The sequence below is a fragment of the Schistocerca nitens genome, chromosome 10 (assembly GCF_023898315.1).
Source record: "Schistocerca nitens isolate TAMUIC-IGC-003100 chromosome 10, iqSchNite1.1, whole genome shotgun sequence".
Taxonomy (NCBI): domain Eukaryota; kingdom Metazoa; phylum Arthropoda; class Insecta; order Orthoptera; family Acrididae; genus Schistocerca; species Schistocerca nitens.
Window position 1 is genome coordinate 30,382,748 of NC_064623.1, and position 19,299 is coordinate 30,402,046.

Genomic DNA, 19,299 nt, shown 5'->3' on the forward strand with positions numbered 1-19,299 from the left:
GCATGCATTAGACAAGTCCTTTGTGGGTTTCAGCAGGTATGCGGCACAGCATTACAGATGTTTTCTGTCGGCTTCAGATCAGGCGAATTCCATTGCCAAGACATCTATGTGAGTTGCCTGTCATGCTCCTCCAACCTCCATGACAAGCATCTGGCCTTGTGGCATGGAGCGTAACCCTGCTGCAAGATTTATCACTTTGGGGAAGGCATAAGGCATGAAGGAATGCAGGTGGTCTGCAGTAATATTCACATGGTCCACAGCTGTCATGGTGCGTTCGTTTACTACTACTGCTAATAATAATAATAATAATAATAATAATAGACAAATGTAAGAAAAATAGCATAGTCAAGGGAAAACACACTAAACAAGCAGATAACTTATTTGATAACCACATCCACTGAATAGAAGCGATGGAAAAAACAGATGCCTATAAATATCTAGGATACAGGCAAAAAATAGGAATAGATAATACAAATATTAAAGAAGAACTAAAAGAAAAATATAGACAAAGACTAACAAAAATACTGAAAACAGAATTGACAGCAAAAAACAAGACAAAAGGTATAAATACTTATGCTATACCAATATTGACCTACTCATTTGGAGTAGTGAAATGGAGTAACACAGACCTAGAAGCACTCAATACACTTACACGATCACAATGCCACAAATATAGAATACATCACATACATTCAGCAACAGAAAGATTCACGTTAAGCAGAAAGGAAGGAGGAAGTGGATTTATCGACATAAAAAACCTACATTATGGACAGGTAGACAATTTAAGAAAATTCTTTCTAGAAAGAGCAGAAACTAGCAAAATACACAAAGCAATCACTCGTATAAATACATCAGCTACACCACTGCAATTTCATAACCACTTCTACAATCCTTTAGATCACATAACATAAACAGATACAAAGAAAGTAAATTGCAAAAAGAAAACACTACATGGCAAGCACCCGTATCATCTAACACAGCCACACATCGATCAAGACGCATCCAACACATGGCTAAGAAAAGGCAATATATACAGTGAGACGGAAGGATTCATGATTGCAATACAGGATCAAACAATAAACACCAGATATTACAGCAAGCATATTATTAGAGATCCCAATACCACAACAGATAAATGCAGACTTTGCAAACAACAAATAGAAACAGTAGATCACATCACAAGCAGATGTACAATGCTAGCAAATACAGAATACCCCAGAAGACATGACAATGTAGCAAAAATAATACAACAACAACTTGCCATACAACATAAACTAATAAAACAACATGTTCCCACATACAAGTATGCACCACAAAATGTACTGGAGAATGATTAATACAAATTATACTGGAACAGAACCATTATAACAGATAAAACAACACCACATAACAAACCTGACATCATACTCACAAATAAAAAGAAGAAATTAACACAACTAATCGAAATATCCAACTCAATACAACAAATACACAGAAGAAAACAGGAGAAAAAATTGAGGAAGTCAACGACATGTGGCAGCAGGATAAAGTTGACATTATACCAATTATACTATCAACTACAGGAGTCATACCACACAATATCCACCAGTACATCAATGCAATACAGCTACACCCAAACGTATATATACAACTAGAGAAATCTGTAATTATTGATACATGTTCAATTACCCGAAAGTTCCTAAATGCAACGTAACATATACCGTACCGTTAAAAGGAAGTCACACTTGATCAAGGTCCGCATCACTTTCCATTTTTAACCAGACATAACGTCTGAGAAAGGAAAGAAATAATAATAATAATAATAATGTTCCCATGGAAGAACAGGAGAATGTCCCCAATAGCGTAAAGCTGCTACAAATGGCCTGTGTCTGTGGTGCAATGTATGTTCCAAGCAGCCACTTACCTGGATGACGGCATATCTGAATTAAAACCGTTGACTTGGTGGAGAAACCTACCTGGATGACGGCATATCTGGATTGAAACCGTTGACTTGGTGGAGGAAAAAAAAAAAACAACAACAAGGTTCATCCAACTGGGTGACAAGTTTCTGTTGAACCACAGCCCAATTTCAATAAACCCTACTCACAGCAATTGTTAACTGATAATGTCGTCATTAACGTGGAAACACGTAGAGGTCATCTGCTGTATAGCTCCATTTTTAACAGTATTTACTAAACTGTGCACTCTGAAATACTCAAGCCTGCATTAGCATTGTACTCTGTTGTCAGATCTTTGCTTATTCTGCTCTACAGAATTGTCAAGCGTCTGACCTTCACATTCTACAGCAGGCTGTGAACATCTATACTCATGGTCCCACCATCCTTCAGCCACTTTCCCTAGGCGCACATGACAGAAACACACAAACAGCCAACAAGGTTGCTGTTTCCAAGATGCTCACACCCCGGCACTGGGTCATAATGACTTTGTCAAAGACCCTTAGCTACAAATGAAGAGAAGCCTTAAGGATTTTCTACTAAATTGACAAATTACTTAGTAGAATTAAATGGTAATATTTGTTTGACCTAGTCCATATCCATGAAGGCCATTTTGGATATGATCTGTGGAAGGAACATGAACAGATCTCCTTTTTGTAAATATATGCTGCGTATTCTTCAGTATCAGTTAGGATAGATCAGTAAAGTTGTCCTTCAGGTACAGAAAAGCTTACATGCATTCATACACACGGCATCTGTCATCTCCTCAGCACTTGTGGACAGCACTGTGACGGCCATTGTCTGCCAGTAACTGCCACCTGCAAAGTGCAGAATAAATGGTCTTTGGATTGTTCTCATGGACTTGGGTTATGATGTCCATGTTGTGATTTTCTGTATTGTTTTCCTTGTGTTTTGTGTAATTATACAAACCTTAATAGAAGTGCCTGATCGTAATAAGTTGGAGTTTTCTGTGCGTGGTCAGTCACTATATTCAGAAAAGCCACAGTACTATTGATCAGTGGAACAAAAAGTATATCTAATATAATCCTATACTGTTTCATTCTTTGTCCCTTCATGTTTGAAGTATGTCTTGTTTTACTCCCTTTATTCTATTCCTTTGTAGCACTGATATTCACTAACTGTGCCTCATTAATTCATTTTCCGACACTGTTAATTTTTGTAAATTTCTCTCCATCATTGTCAGAAATTTTCCCCATAGAGTAATGTGTTCAAATGTGTGTGAATTCCTAAGGGGCCAAACTGCTGAGGTGATCGGTCCCTAGACTAACTTATGCTAGTAAGAACACACCCACCCTTGCCTGACGGAGTACTCGAATCTCCGGCGGGAGGGGCCGTGCAATCTGTGACGTGGCACCTCGAACTGCATGGCCCATAGAGTAATATAATTTGAACAATAGTCCTTTAAAAGCATTTCTCTTAACACTTCCACAATTTTTTATTCTACAACTGGGAATTTATTGTATTTATAGATACTCAACACACAGACTACTCGTTGCAAAGAGCACCTATTTAACCACCAAACTTAAAACACCTATCTGCTGGACTGACTTCTTCTGTAGTTTCACTCCATAGAACACTGTACAGCAGTTTGGGATACAGTTTAGGGATGGTGAATAGAAACTGTACGGTACCACTTCTCCTCTTTCTGACCAGACGCTAGAGTTGAAGCTTTAATTACACCAGAGTTCAAACAAATTCTCATGAGTGCACCACTTTGATAAGGTGTTAAAACTACTGTCTGCTTTAGTACTGCTAATAGTTGCCAAAAACATAGTATGAAAGTAAAATTTGTAATTAGAGTGATATTTCTGTTTCTTCGCAGGCAAATTCTCATCCAACTACAAGATTACCATCGGAGCAGACTTCGCCCTGAAGACACTGCAGTATGACCAGAACACCAAAGTCAACCTCCAGTTGTGGTCAGTATCTCTCTCTTTTTCTCAGTAGCTTCCTTACTTGTTCTACTTGCCCATAGCACTGCTTACTGTATAATATGCCAAGTGGGGAATGGGTGGGTTGGGAAATGTGGTTGTCAGAGGTGGTTGAGAGTGACAAATACAGTGAAAATATCTGCATTTATTGCTGTGATTTTGTTTACAATGGGACCCTTCAGCAAGGATGGTCATATTGTGCTAATCCCATAGGCTAGTGGGATGGGTGCCCAAAATTAAGATATTTGAAAGGAAAATATTTTAGTTAAAATTCAGAACAATAGAGACACGGATAAATTCAATTTTATTTCTTTACTTTTCTCACCAGTCTTCCTCTCATCTGCCAACCTCTGTCTCACAGTAGCACTTGCACACAATGTTCCAACCTCTGGTTCCCCCTACTGATTTTACACCCTACTGATCCCTTTAATACAATGGAAAGTTAATCCCTAATGTCTCAACACATATCCTGTTATCCATTTTTCCAATTTTTCTACATACTTCTGTCTTCACCAATTCTGTGGAGAACCACCTCATTCCTTACATTATCTGCCCGTCCAATTTTTCAACGTTCTTCTGCACCACATCATCTCATATGGTTTGTTTATCTTATTTTTCAGTTTTCCCACAGGCCACGATTCACAACGATATAGTACTGTGCTCCAATAGTACATTCTCAGAAATTTCTTCTGCAGATTACAGCCAAGGCTTGATACTAGTAGACTTCCCTTGGTGAAGAATGCTCTCTTTGCCTGTGCTACTGTGCTTTTGCTGTCCTCCTTGCAGTGTCTGCCATATGTTACTTTACTTCCATGGTATCAAATTTCCTTCCCTTCATCTACTTTGTTATCTTCAATTCTGATGTTAATTTTATCAGTACTCTCATTTCTGCTACTTCTCTTTACCCTTTATTTCATTTACTCTATGTTATGTGCTCAGAAACTGTTAATTCCATTCAGTATCTCCAGTAATTCTTCCTCACTTCCAGTGAGGGATAGCTATGTCTTCAGTGGCTCGAACTGATGTGTTGAAGGCTGTTTACCATGGTGGCAACTGAATGTAGCAGTGGAATGGTAGGTACTGGACTGCAGTAGAGTAAGATTTTAATATAGTGGTCATTTTTACTTTCCAGAGGTCTCCACAAAGAAAATTGTGGGCTGTCTTCTAAAAAACATATTGCAGTTAATTTCATACAGTTAAACAAAGCACTCTGAATGAACCATCAATTGAAACTAAATAAAAAAGTTATATTAAAGATCTTGACCATTAATGTTACAGCTTGAACCAGTAATAGAATAATGTATTATTAGCAAGGCTGATAGACAGACAGGTTTCAAAACAAATAAGAATTCCTAATGAGATCCTCTGTATCAAGGCACCCAGTCAACACACCAAGTAAGCTCAGGCCTGTACATTTCATGTGTGTGCACTGTACAAGTTAAAAGTACCACTAGTGTCAATGGGCCACTTAACTAAAACACACAGAAAGGAAAGTTGGACACATTCTATACACTTGAATATACAAGGAATATAACAACTCCATGGACATCAAAACATGAAATGATTGCCAAGAATAATTACTTACGAAGCTGTGTTTGGCAGTACACTCAACTTCACAATCTGAAGGCACATTTATCTTCAGTTTATGTAACATCAATGCCTAGTTGGCTCATACTTTCCATTAATAGACTCCTGCAAACTAATCAGAATGCAAACTGATTTCTTCACAAGAAAAGCCACTTAAAACCACGTTCAACTGAAATACTTCTAATAGTGCCAAAACATGGACAGGGACAGTACAATCAAAACGGGCCTCCACAGAACAAAATGCACTTGCTCAGATTAATGGATAAAGACTCACCAGATCCAGCAGTCTTGCTGCCAGGATGACTTGGCTGTATATCACGAGCGCATATGTCTCCGTAACCAATAGGTAAGTTTAAACTTTGCCTAGCAAAAAACTCCAGTGCAACAATGTGACGCACTGCCAGACGAAACTCCTTGATAACATATTTCCTCATGGTGCACCACACCCCAATAAAGAGAGGGTACAATCCGTCCACTGCAATGCATGGCACTCCTACACTCTTCCACACCACACCGTATACAAAAAAAGGTCTTTTGCCGCTCTCCTCGGGTATTGATAAGAACCACTGCATGGCTCACTTAACATACACACTGACAGAAAAATGAAACTGTGACACCAAAAATAATTAACATACAGGAATGAAAATTTGGGACTATATTTGTCTAGCAAACGTACTTCAGTGATCAACATTGCAAGATCACAGGTTCACGTATGTGCGAGAGATGACATTCCAAATATGAAATTCTGGTACATTAATAACTGGTGTAACTGCCAGAATGTTGAAGCTAGCATGCAAACGAGCATGCACTGTGCTGTACAGATGACATATGTCAGTGGTATCTGGTGAGTATAACCCTCTTGGAAAACACTCCCTGGAATGAAACTTCCTGGCAGATTAAAACTGTGTGCCGGACCGAGACTCGAACTCGGTACCTTTGCCTTTCGCGGGCAAGTGCTCTACCGACTGAGCTATCCAAGCACGACGCAGGCCCCATCCTCACAGCTTTGCTTCTGCCAGTACCTCGTCTTTACAGAAGCTCTCCTGCGAACCACGAGAGCTTCTGTAAAGTTTGGAAGGTAGGAGACGAGGTACTGGCAGAAGTAAAGCTGCGAGGACGGGGCCTGCGTCGTGCTTGGATAGCTCAGTTGGTAGAGCACTTGCCCGCGAAAGGCAAAGGTACCGAGTTCAAATCTCGGTCCGGCACACAGTTTTAATCTGCCAGGAAGTTTCATATCAGCGCACACTCCGCTGCAGAGTGAAAATCTCATTCTGGAAACTCCCTGGAATTCTGTTCGTGAATGGCAGCACAGCTGGTCAAATCACCTGACAGGCATACAAATCTGCAGTCAGGGTGCATGGGATAACCACAACAATGCACCTTGAAATCCCCCCCATCATAACACCAGGATAGAACCAGTGTATCCAGCACGCAGACAGGTCGGCTGCAGGCCCGCAAATGGCCTCCTGTTAACCAACACACAGCCACCACTGGCATGGAGGCAGAACCAGCTTTCATCAGAGAACTCAACAGGCCTCTACTCTGCCTCTCAATGAGCTCTTGCTGGACACCACTGAAGTCACAAATGGTGGTTGTTTGGGGTTAGTGTACACACGCTACAGGATGTCTGTGAAGCAACTAATTAGTAACTGTTCATTTTCTCACTGTGGTACCAACTGCTGCTGCATATGCAGTATGATGAGCCAGAGCTATACACTGAACATGACGATCTTCCCTCTCACAAGGGAACCTCCCCATCGCACACCCCTCAGATTTACTTATATGTTGGCACAGTGGATAGGCCTTGAAAAACTGAACACAGATCAATCGAGAAAACAGGAAGAAGGTGTGTGGAACTATGAAAAAAATAAGCAAAATTTGCAAACTGAGCAGTCCATGAGCAAGATAGGCAACATCAGGGATAATTTGAAGTGACGAGCGCCATGGTCCTGTGGTTAGCGTGAGCAGCTGCGGAACGAGAGGTCCTTGGTTCAAGTCTTCCTTCGAGCCTAAAATTTTATTTTCAGACAATTATCAAAGTTCAGGCACTCACACATAATCAACTTCGCTTTCCAAAATTCCAGGACATGTTCAGATTTGCTTGGACACATGCAGGATTTGACGGTCTACACACGGAAAAATTTGAAAACGTTAAAAACATATGTTTTGACAGAGCACAGGGAAAAGTGTGCGACTGTGAAACTGTTGGATTCATTTATTGCAGTTTATGTGACAATCTCTTATGTTTTCATCACTTTTTTGGGAGTAATTCTCACATCCAAAAGAAAACTTAAATCGGGCAATGTAGAAGAATCTTTTTACCCATTCGCCAAGTGTACAAGTTAGGTGGGTCGACAACATATTCCTGTCATGTGACGCACATGCCCTAACCAGTGTCGTATAGAATATATCATACGTGTTTTTCTGTGGAGGAATCAGTTGACCTATGACCTTGCGATCAAATGTTTTCGGTTCCCATTGGAGAGGCACGTCCTTTCGTCTACTAATCGCACGGTTTTGTGGTGCGGTCGCAAAACACAGACACTAAACTTATTACAGTGAACAGAGACGTCAATGAACGAATGGGCAGATCATAACTTTGCGAAAATAAAAAAAAAAAAATTCACTTGGGGGAGACTTGAACCAAGGACCTCTCGTTCCACAACTACTCACGCTAACCACGGGACCACGGCGCTCCTGAGTTCAGTTTACCCTTGATGGTTGCATATCTTCGCATGGACTACTCAGTTTGTACATTTTGCTTATTTTTTCATAGTTCTACACAACTTCTTCCTGTTTTCTCGATTGATCTGTGTTCAGTTTTTCAAGGCCTATCCACTGTGCCAACATATAACTAAATCTGAGGGGGGTGCGATGGGGAGGTTCCCTTGTCAGTAGTGCCCCATGGCCATGCGGAGCCGTCTCTTCTTGCGACCGTACATTCTCGTGACCACTGCTGCCAGCAATAGTGTGCACTAGCTACATTCCTGCCACGTCTTTCTGCAACATTGTGGAAGGAACATCCAGCTACTCATAGCCCTATTAGACGACCTCGTTCAAATTCGGTGAGCTGATGATGATGGTGTCTTTGTCGCCTTAAAGGAATTATTGACTAACAGCAACTCACCACACCCAATCTCTACATCTACATCTACATCTACATCTACATCTACATACATACTCCGCAATCCACCATATGGTGCGTGGCGGAGGGTACCTCGTACCACAACTAGCATCTTCTCTCCCTGTTCCACTCCCAAACAGAACGAGGGAAAAGGCTGCCTATATGCCTCTGTACAAGCCCTAATCTCTCTTATCTTTGTGGTCTTTCCGCGAAATGTAAGTTGACAGCAGTAAAATTGTACTGAAGTCAGCCTCAAATGCTGGTTCTCTAAATTTCCTCAGTAGCAATTCACGAAAAGAACACCTCCTTTCCTCTAGAGACTCCCACCTGAGTTCCTGAAGCATTTCCGTAACACTCACATGATGATCAAACCTACCAGTAACAAATCTAGCAGCTCGCCTCTGAATTGCTTCTATGTCCTCCCTCAATCCGACCAGATAGGGATCCCAAATGCTCGAGCAGTACTCAAGAATAGGTTGTATTTGTGTTTTATAAGTGGTCTCCTTTACAGATGAACCACATCTTCCCAAAATTCTACCAATGAACCGAAGACTACTATCCGCCTTCCCCACAACTGCCATTACATGCTTGTCCCACTTCATATCGCTCTGCAATGTTACGCCCAAATATTTAATCGATGTGACTGTGTCAAGCGCTACACTACTAATGGAGTATTCAAACATTACAGGATTCTTTTTCCTATTCATCTGCATTTATTTACATTTATCTATATTTAGAGTTAGCTGCCATTCTTTACACCAATCACAAATCCTGTCCAAGTTACCTTGTATCCTCCTACAGTCACGCAACGACGACACCTTCCTGTACACCACAGCATCATCAGCAAACAGCTATCCACACTATCCAAAAGATCATTTATGTAGATAGAAAACAGCAGCGGACCTACCACACTTCCGTGGGGCACTCCAGATGATACCCTCACCTCCGGTGAAAACTCACCATCGAGGACAACGTACTGGGTTCTATTACTTAAGAAGTCTTAGAGCCACTCACATATTTGGGAACCAATCCCGTATGCTCGTACCTTAGTTAGGAGTCTGCAGTGGGGCACCGAGTCAAATGCTTTCCGGAAGTCAAGACATATGGCATCCGTCTGATACCCTTCATCCACGGTTCGCAAGATATGTGAAAAAAGGGTGAGTTGCGTTTTGCAGGAGCGATGCTTTCTAAAGCTGCGCTTTTTTCCAGTCGCTCAGGACTCAAAAGGCGAGTATTGCTCATGACTGTTACAGCATGTATTTAAAGCAAACCTGATTTGCATCCTTGCAGTGGTGCCACTTTTACACAACTCTAACAAAATTTGAACAGATATTATCTTTCACATGTGGAAACATGCCTACCAACTTTCATTCATGTCGCACAACTCCCTCTTGGTGTTGTGATTCCCCCTCCCCCCAAATCAGTGTAGATAAGAAAGTACAAAAACAGCAGGTAGTGGGTTGTGGCATGCTACTTGTGAAGCAGTAGGAACAACGATCGAGGAAGACATTGATGAATTGCAATGCTACTTTCTTAACAATGTACACAATGGATAGCCACCAATTCCACTGGGCTGGGAATACTGGTCCCTCGGCTGCTGAGCAGTAGCTCATGGCGGCGGCACCAGCACCTGCTACTGCATTATCTGCATGGGGTGGAGCGTCATGGACTGCCTGCACATCGTGGTCCACGACAGCTCATGAATGACAGTGGGATCGGGCTTAAATGTGATGCTACCTGCCAACTGCATGACGGTGGTGCATTAGTATATCGTGCCAAAGCCCCTCACGTTGAGCATATTTGGTAAGGTATTGGCCTCTTTCTGAACGTGGCCGGGTGCTAAACTGGATTCAGTCACCAGGATGGTTACTTGCTGTAACTGTTCCAGTCTGTCTGTGCACGTAGTCTGATGTAATATCTCACTCGTCTGGGCGAAGGCTGGCACGATGTCTCCCCATTTCCGTGTCCAGCAGCTTCCTCTGCTCCAGGTCTTGGGTTTCTAGAATATTCTTGCATCCCAAATTTTAATCCCACTCCTAAACATATCTGTTCTGTCGCACAGCTTAAGTATGAGAGAGGCAGGGACGGGCACCCTAAGTCAGCTGCCCTGGCACAGAACTAAAATGCAAGAGAGTGAGGTCACAAGCGAGTCTCTGCAGGTGTGAGGCAGTCGTGGGGTCTCTCTGCCACAGCATCAGATGGGTTATTGAAAGAGTGCTCGGCTATGCTGCATCCTTAGTATTCTGTACTGGCCTCAGACACTGGTCCATCAATTCGAAGGCCGTCAATTGGCATGCGTACCCCACTAGAACAACTGGGTATGGGAAGCAAAATCTTAATGAGAAAGGGAAGGTTCATAAAAATTATTAATTTATAAGGTACAATGCTGTGACTGAAAAATGGGGATGATCCTATTACAGACTTACATAGTAAGGGGTAACAGAATTAAGTTGATATTCCAGTTTGCTTTACATTAATCGAAAGTATAAATTACAAACATAAAAAAAATTGTTGTCTGTTCTTTACAAGAGCCAGGCTGTTGGTACTGTTATTCCTGATCTGGTGGCTGTTGATAGCTCACTTTCACAGATATGCCTGTTGAATATCTTAAACATAACTAACATGAGAAGAGGACTTGGGGGAACATACTATGAATAATTTCTGCAATTATATATTGTATGAGTAGAGAAGTCAGTGAAGGCTAAACTATATTTTGTACATAAATGTTGTACAGTGCTCATTAAGCTTGTTAAGTAGGTTTTTGTTTTGCTTTTGAAGCAGTAGCCAGACAATATAACTACCATCAACAATGCAAGTTGGCATGCATCTCTGAAAAAAGAAATTGGCAAGAAGAATTGCTCCAAAACCTTAAGGAATAAAAATTACGGCATTGAATGAATTTTGGTCAGTTATTGGTTGTTTTATATATTATGGATGAAAACACTGAAGACAATGGTGTAATATTCCACAGTACATTTTCTTTTACAAACCAGTTTTCAGGTGTTATGCCATCATCAGGTACAAAGAGGAATACGTGTAGCTGTGAAATTTTTGTAGGATCAAAGATTTTAAACTAGAGTACATACAGTGTGTCTCAGTTCATTTCCAAAGATGACAACTAGGACTTAGAGGAGAAGAATTATTTCAGTGAAAATGCTATGAAAAAACTATAGAACTTTGATAAAATGTGTGACACATTAAATAATGAACTTGACAATTAATTACATGAATTTTTCTGAGGAAAAAATAAACTGAACAATAATCTTTAGTGACATGTTCCAGGTGAGTGGCTGGAAAAATAATCTTGTCTTCAATAGGTCCAGTATTCCACACAGATAAGATATACAAGTGAGATTAGGCAGGTAAATGAAGCATTTTGCTATAAAAAAGAAAAAAGTTTTTAACAGGGCAAGTGAAACTAGTAGCTGAAATGAAGGAAAACAGAGGTATGCCAGTAGGAGGGGATATTTATCATCCAACTCATATGCTCCAGTTTCCCTTTATTTCATCTACTATGCTTTCACTTGCCCTGCTAAAAATTATTATTTTGTATAAACACAACTACTTAACTTACCTTTCCCTTGTTTGTAGATCAATAATGGCAATTCCTGGATGGGAAAATGCATACAGTAAGTGAAAGGCAACCACTTGCCTATAAAGGACTGGCGCATCGCACACAGAAATATGAAACAGAAACCAGTTAACACTAGCCTTCAAGCTCTTCTTCTAGTAAGACTACACACACACACACACACACACACACACACACACACACACACACACACACACACACACACACGGAGTAGCAGCGAGACTGATTGTTGAATATTTGTTATTGAAAGCAGTTGCCTGGGTAGATAGAAGTGGGGAGTGGGTAGGGGAGGATGCACAAAAAGGTGGTGGTGGAAAGGCAGAGAGGTTATCAGGGGTTTAGACATGGGGGACGGGGGGGGGGGGGGGGGGAGGAATTGGGAGAGGGCTGCATACAGTGGCGAGACAGTTCACAAATGCATAGTTCAGAGTTTATGCTGTAAGGTAGTATCCAAATGGCTCATGTAGTGAAACAGCTGTTGACTTCATTAGTGTTGGGTTGTGCAGCAAATTTGGCAGCTGGATGGTCAAGTTATCAGTTGGCTGCATTTTGACAATGCCATTCATGTGAGTGGACTCTTGGTTACTTGTTGTGGCCACATAGTACACTGTACAGTAAGTGCAGCATAGCTGATATATGGGTCAACCACAAGGGAATGGCCCATGGGTGCAGGATTGGAGTAGGGACAGAGAAGGATATTAAGTGGGTAGCAGACCACTCATCTCAGGGCACAGTGAGAGGTAGTCAGAGCCCTGTTGAAGGATGCAGTTGGACTCCTCAAGACAGGGTGCAACTGGATGATTAGATGAGTTCTGGTCAATGGCTGGTTAATAGGTGATGGCATAGGAAATCTGTTCATGGATGAACTGGATAGGATATTGTCAGTCAATAAAGGCTCTGGAAGATTATCGGTATATTTTGACAACTTTTTCTTTCCACTGCAAATGTGGCATCTGCAGGTGGTGGGGCTGTATGTAAAAGACTTTCTGACATGGAATGGGTACCTTAGTATTTGGTGCACTTGATATGAAAAGAGTTATTTATGGAGCCTTCTGAGAGGTGGAGGTTGGCATCTAGGAATCTGGCTCATTGAGTTGAGAGGGACCAGATGAAGCTGATTTGGAAGTGGGTTGTGGAGGAAGAAGCAAATGTTGTCCCTGGAACGAGCCCAGGGTTTTAGGTGTTGGCTGGGTAAGAAGGATCCCTCCAGATAGACAAGTAATTAATTGTCATAGGATAGTGCCACACAAGAACCTATGGCAGTATCATGGATTTCTTTATACATTGAGCCTTTGAAAGTGAAATAATTGTGGGTCAGGATGTGGTTGGCTAGGAGGATTGGGAAAGAGGTGGTAAGTTTGGCATCATGGCAGTGTTGGGGAAGGTGGTGTTCCATGGGCATGAAGGATGTTAGTGTATAAGGATGTCACAGCCACCATGGCTGAAAAGCACTCTGGTGTTAATGGGACAGGAACTGTGAAAAGCAGTGAAGGAAGTTAGGAGTATCTTGGCTGTAGGATGGGAAGTTATGGATAATAGTTTGGAAGTATTGGGCAATAAAGTCAGGGTTTATTCAATAGTAGCATTTTACCCAGCCACAATGGGATGACCAGTGGGAAGAACTGTGGGGTTGAGTTCATGGAGTAGGTAACAGGTAGAAGTGCAAGGGGCTGCTGGTGTGAGGAGGGAGATGAATTCAGGCATTGGATTTTGGGATAGATCTAAGGCCTTGAGGAGCTGTTGGAAGTCGTTTTAGACTGGGATAATGGGGTGGGATTGGGATGGGTTGATGGTATCATGGTTGTAAGATTTGTATGCAGAAGTGTCAGAAAGTTGGCGAAGCCCTCTGTCACATATTCACTATGATTTATGATTTCTGTGGTGCAGGGATGAGAAGGTCTAGATTGTTTTTCAGGTAGGGAAAGCTGTGTGTTCTGTAGGAGTGATTTTGGACTCACTGGGGAGGGATTTAAGAAAGGAAGTGAGGCAAGGGTACAAGTGACAAATTCCTGAAAGATAAACTGTGAATGACTGATCAGTTTTTGACAGGGTTTAACGTGGGGTTTTGGTTGGCTGTTATCAGCGGGATATGTGACAAAGAAATGTTTCCACTGCAGTGAAGGGGTAAAGGGAAAAAGGTCTAGCATGGTCGAATTTAGATTTTGGGCTAAAGGTGAGGTCTTCAGAGAATACCAGGACTTCTGCAGAGGTGAATTTTAGCAGAAAGGCTGGCAACAGTGTTACAGAATGGGTGTTTAAGAATAGTGTGTTTCATGGAGGGTGGAGGAAGTTCTTGGGTGTGTGGAAGGTGGAATAAGTTGGCAAGGAGTGGTCAGGGAGCTATGAGTGGTTGTTTTTTTTTTTTTTTTGGGGGGGGGGGGGGGGGCAAGGGGGATGCATCAGAGTGGGAACTCTCTTTCTTGGCTATAGGTAGACCCATGCAAGCATAAGACAGGAGTAGTTGGGACGGCCTCCTCAGATGGTGTCTGGAATGCTGTTCCAACAATTGAAGGACAAGAAATTGTATTGCAATAATAGAATTAGTGAAGTTATGGCCGCAGAGGTAAGAGGATTTTGTGAAAGGATTAGAAGCTGTCGAATATGGTTTGAGCTTTGATTTTATGATTATAAAGGACCAAATTGGTGAGGGTGAGAGAGAGGAAGTGATGGAACTGGAAAAGGTGAAGGTCCTTGCAGCAGGATGGGTGACAGCCTGAGATGCCAATTTTAATGGCAAGCTCATTAGGTAGGATACCACATCCTGTACAAGCTGTTTGTAATATCAGACCTGTTGAAGCACTATTTCGTTCAGCACTCACTTGGAAAGTGTCACCAAAGTTTACTGTTCAATACATTTTCTTCTCAGAACACTGGCAATTAATTGTTATGTAGTCCATTACTTAATGTATCATATATTGTATCTATGTTCAATAGTTTTCATCACACTTTCACTGAAATAATTTCTCTTATCTTAGTCCTGAATCAAACCTTAACAACTGTCATCTATGCAAATGAACCAAAATATTCTTTAAATGCAATAGTTTAAAGTCTTTGAGCCTAAAAAAATTTCTCCATGTACCTTATGATGGTGTAATAGCCAGAAACTGATTTGTACAAGAAAATAATAACCAGTGTAGAATATTATACCACTTTCATGTGTGTTTTCATTCATAGTCATACTACAATAAAATAACAAAAAAGGAGGCCGTGAATAAACACACACGGAGTAGAGAGGAAAGGAAACAAACATAGGTGAGCCTAATAACATTACACATCAAACTTATGCTAAAACTAAACTTAAATTTGAAACTAAGAAATTATCTCCAATTGGAAGATGCAAATAATAGGATGGGTTAATGAAATAAATGAGTAACAAATTACTAAAGGAGTGATATATGCAGTAAAACAATTTGTGATGTGTCGGCAGCTGGGCCAACACCTTGTAGATAGAGGTGGTTTAATGCACGCTAGACTAACGCAGACGGGCGTGAAGTACTGGAACAGGATACGTAATTAATGCTATGAAGAAAAGTACGTAGCTGGTATAATACTTATCTTTAATAACTCATTGTGGTACATCGCACAAAGGAGACTTTAATTACAATCACTGTAAGGCTAATGGCGCCTTGCTAGTTCGTAGCCATTAACTTAGCTGAAGGCTATTCTGTCTCTCAGCTAATGAGAGAGAAAGGCTTCATACGTCTAGTCGCTAGCACTGTCGTCCGTACAACTGGGGCTGAGTTCGAGTCAGTCTCTCGAGACCTGCCTTGTGGTGGCGCTAGGTTTGCGATCACACAGTGGCGACACGCGGGTCCGACATGTACTACAGGACCGCGGCCGATTTAAGCTACCACCTAGGACGTGTGGTGTCTGGCTGTGACACCAATTTCCTCCCCCGCAAATCGGCGAACGGTCGTGAGATAAGGCTTCCGCCCGCCGTGGGGAGGACCCCATGTTGACGTATGTGATGAGGTGGGGAGCCTAACAACAGGCGAGGCTGTGCCACCCGCACCCGGCCATTCGGTCCGAGGGGAGCTAGGAAACGCCTGAAAACCTAGTCCAGGGTGCACGTCAACATGCGGTGTATGCGCCCGTAAAGAGACAGGAGGGGCCGAAGGGTCGACCTCCATGTGGTCGGAGAATCCGACGCGCGATGACGACATCTGGTCCGGAGCGGGCAAGAGTTCCATGGCGGAGGACAGCTGGTCACGGGAAGCGATCGGTGGCGCGTGACCCAGGGAGGCGCTTGGCGGCTGCAGCGAAGCGTCCACTGCGGGCGGCGCCGGAGGCGGCTGCGGCGGCGGCGCGACGCCATGAGGCAAAATGGAAGGCAGCGTCGGTAACACCTGGGGATGAGGCGAGCCAGTAGATGGGTCCCCAGGGCGCTGACCTGACGGCTCCGTCGCTGAAAGCAGACGGGGAGCGACAGAACCCGGGCGGCGACAGAGGCGCAGCTGATTGAGATGCCGACGCACCTCACCAGAGGCCCCCAAAACCAAATACATCGCGCGGCCGAGGCAGCGAAGAATGCGCCCTGCGAGCCAACGCCGTGAACCGCGATAGGTGCGATAGAAGACAACGTCGCCAGGAGCAAAAGCAGGAGTCTGCCGCTGCACAGGAACCTGATGCGGCGGATGCAGCAAAGACATCAAGGTTTGATGAGGACGACCATGGAGCAACTCAGCCAGCGAGCGACCATCGCGGGGCTGAGAGCGATACGAGGACAAAAAGAGCAATAATGCGTCCTCCCAAGAATGCGACTCTTTCAATTTCAACATCTGTGACTTGAAAGTCCGGACCAATCGTTCCGCGGCACCGTTGGACTGAGGCGAAAACGGCGCGGACGTCAGATGTTGAATACCATTGGCCTTGCAGAAGGACTGAATTTCTGCGGACATGAATTGTGGGCCATTGTCGGAAACAATAGTCTGCGGAAGACCTTCAATGCAAAAGATAGCAGACAAGGCTTGGATTGTGGCAGAAGACGTCGTGGAAGACATCCAGACAACAAAAGGAAAATTACTGAAAGCATCGACCACAACCAACCAACGAGCATTCCAGAATGGACCAGCAACATCGATGTGCAAGCGTTGCCAAGGGGAAGTGGCTTTCGGCCATGCAAAGAATTTCCGCGGCGGTGCGGATTGTTGTTCGGCACACGCCACGCAAGAGGAGCACATATTCGTAATCGCAGCATCGATTCCGAACCAAGTACAGTGCTGACGAGCAAGTTGTTTCGTACGCACGATACCCCAATGTCCGTGGTGAAGAAGCCGTAAGACAGAGGACTGTAACGAACGTGGGACCACGACTCGGGACTGATCATTATCAGAACGCAACAACAAAACACCACGTCGTACAAAAAGTCTCTCCTTGTGAGCAAAAAATCGGCGAACCAGCGGATCCTCGATCCGTGACTTGGACAAGGGCCATTGCGTAGCAACAAAATGCAAAACAGTAGCAAGGACAGGGTCAACAGCTGTGGCTGTAGCGACACGACGAAAATCAATCGGAAACGATGCGACCAAGTCATCGGTTTCCGCATCAATGAACATGCAAGCAAGTTCGGAAGAATCGAATGCTGTATCCTCAGCAACAGGCAAACGGGACAACGCATCAGCGTTTCCGTGCTTAGCAGTGGACCGATACAAGATACCGTAGCGGTACCCCCCAAGGGATCCACAACTCTTTTGTGGATACGTGCGTAGCGAGCACGGGACCCCGAGCTGATGTGGCCTTCCTTCCTTTCCGGGCTGCATACCTTCCCTTTCTGCATCCTTCCCCATCCCCCATCTTCGCCCCCCCCCCCCCCCTCACCTCTGGCTCTTTCCTTCCTTTTCTCCCCCTCTGGGGGAATGGTTTGTGCCTACGTCCGGAGATGGACGCTTGTAAATGTACCACATTCTTCGCCTTCCTTACTTGTAAGTCTTCATCCTTCCTTTGTCCTTCTCTTTTCCTTACCTCTTCTCTCTACCCTTTTCTCCGCTGCGGCGTTTGAGACCTCTTCTTTCCTTTCCCTTTCCCTTTCTCTTTCTTCCTCCCTGTGCGTGTCTGAAGGCCGACCCACGCACTTCCATGCGTAGCCGGTGACGGGGTAACGCGTAATTCCCCGCCCCGGGTAGACAGGTAGGACACGTACGTACCCCCTGGTAACGGCCAGGCCCAGGGAGGGGTGATTACCCGAGCTGATACCTTCCGAAAGTGCCGATTGGTCCCTCCGTCCGTTTGTCGGGAGGTGTGACCTGAGGTGTGAACAATCACCTAAGGCGGGAGTGCCCTCAGTGAGGGCCCCCACAAGGGAGGAGTGCGCCATCGGAGACGCCGGTAATCATGGGGGATTCTTCCGCAATGGTTTCCTCATCTTCCACTATGTCTGCTCACAAACGTAAGTTCACTGAGTCTCAACCACAGTCAGTTCTTCCATCGTTGCCACAGTTCCTTGTTGTTTCTCGGTCTGACGAAGGTCACGACTTCTCCACAGTCAACCCTTTCATTCTTCAGAAAGGTGTCGACGCAATTGCAGGTCCTGTAAAGTCTTGTTCCAGATTACGGAATGGCACCCTGTTGTTAGAAACACACAGTGCCCTCCAGGCACAAAAATTGCTGCGTACCTCACTACTACACACTTTCCCTGTCCGGGTGGAACCGCACCGTACCTTAAATTCCTCGCGTGGAGTTGTTTATACACGCTCCCTCGATGGACTGTCTGACGAAGAAATTCAGCACTACCTGTCAGACCAGGGCGTAACGGCTGTTCATAGGGTTATGAAAAGGGTTGACACGAAGATCATTCCAACCCGCACTGTCTTTTTGACATTTGACAAAGTGCAACTCCCATCGAAAATCAAAGCAGGCTATGAGATAATTTCCGTTCGTCCTTACGTCCCAAACCCTACGCGTTGCTATCGGTGCCAGCGATTCAATCACACCAGCCAGTCCTGTTCTAATGCGGCCAAATGTGTTACGTGTGGCAGGGGTGCCCATGAGGGTGCTTGTCCACCTCCATCCCCTCGCTGCATCAACTGTATGGGTGACCACGCTGCTTCCTCTAGAGATTGCCCAGTTTTTAAGGACGAAAAGCTCATCCAGGAAATAAGAGTGAAGGAAAAG

General features: G+C 43.7%; 1 protein-coding gene across 1 annotated transcript in view; it reads left to right on the plus strand.

Annotated features, from left to right (window-relative positions):
• Window positions 1-19,299, plus strand: part of LOC126209823 (uncharacterized) — a 419,427-nt gene that overhangs the window by 359,740 nt on the left and 40,388 nt on the right. Inside the window, exon 4 of the mRNA XM_049938955.1 lies at window positions 3,778-3,874. Coding sequence (XP_049794912.1) covers window positions 3,778-3,874 — 97 coding nt within the window. The remainder of the gene's footprint in view (window positions 1-3,777; window positions 3,875-19,299) is intronic.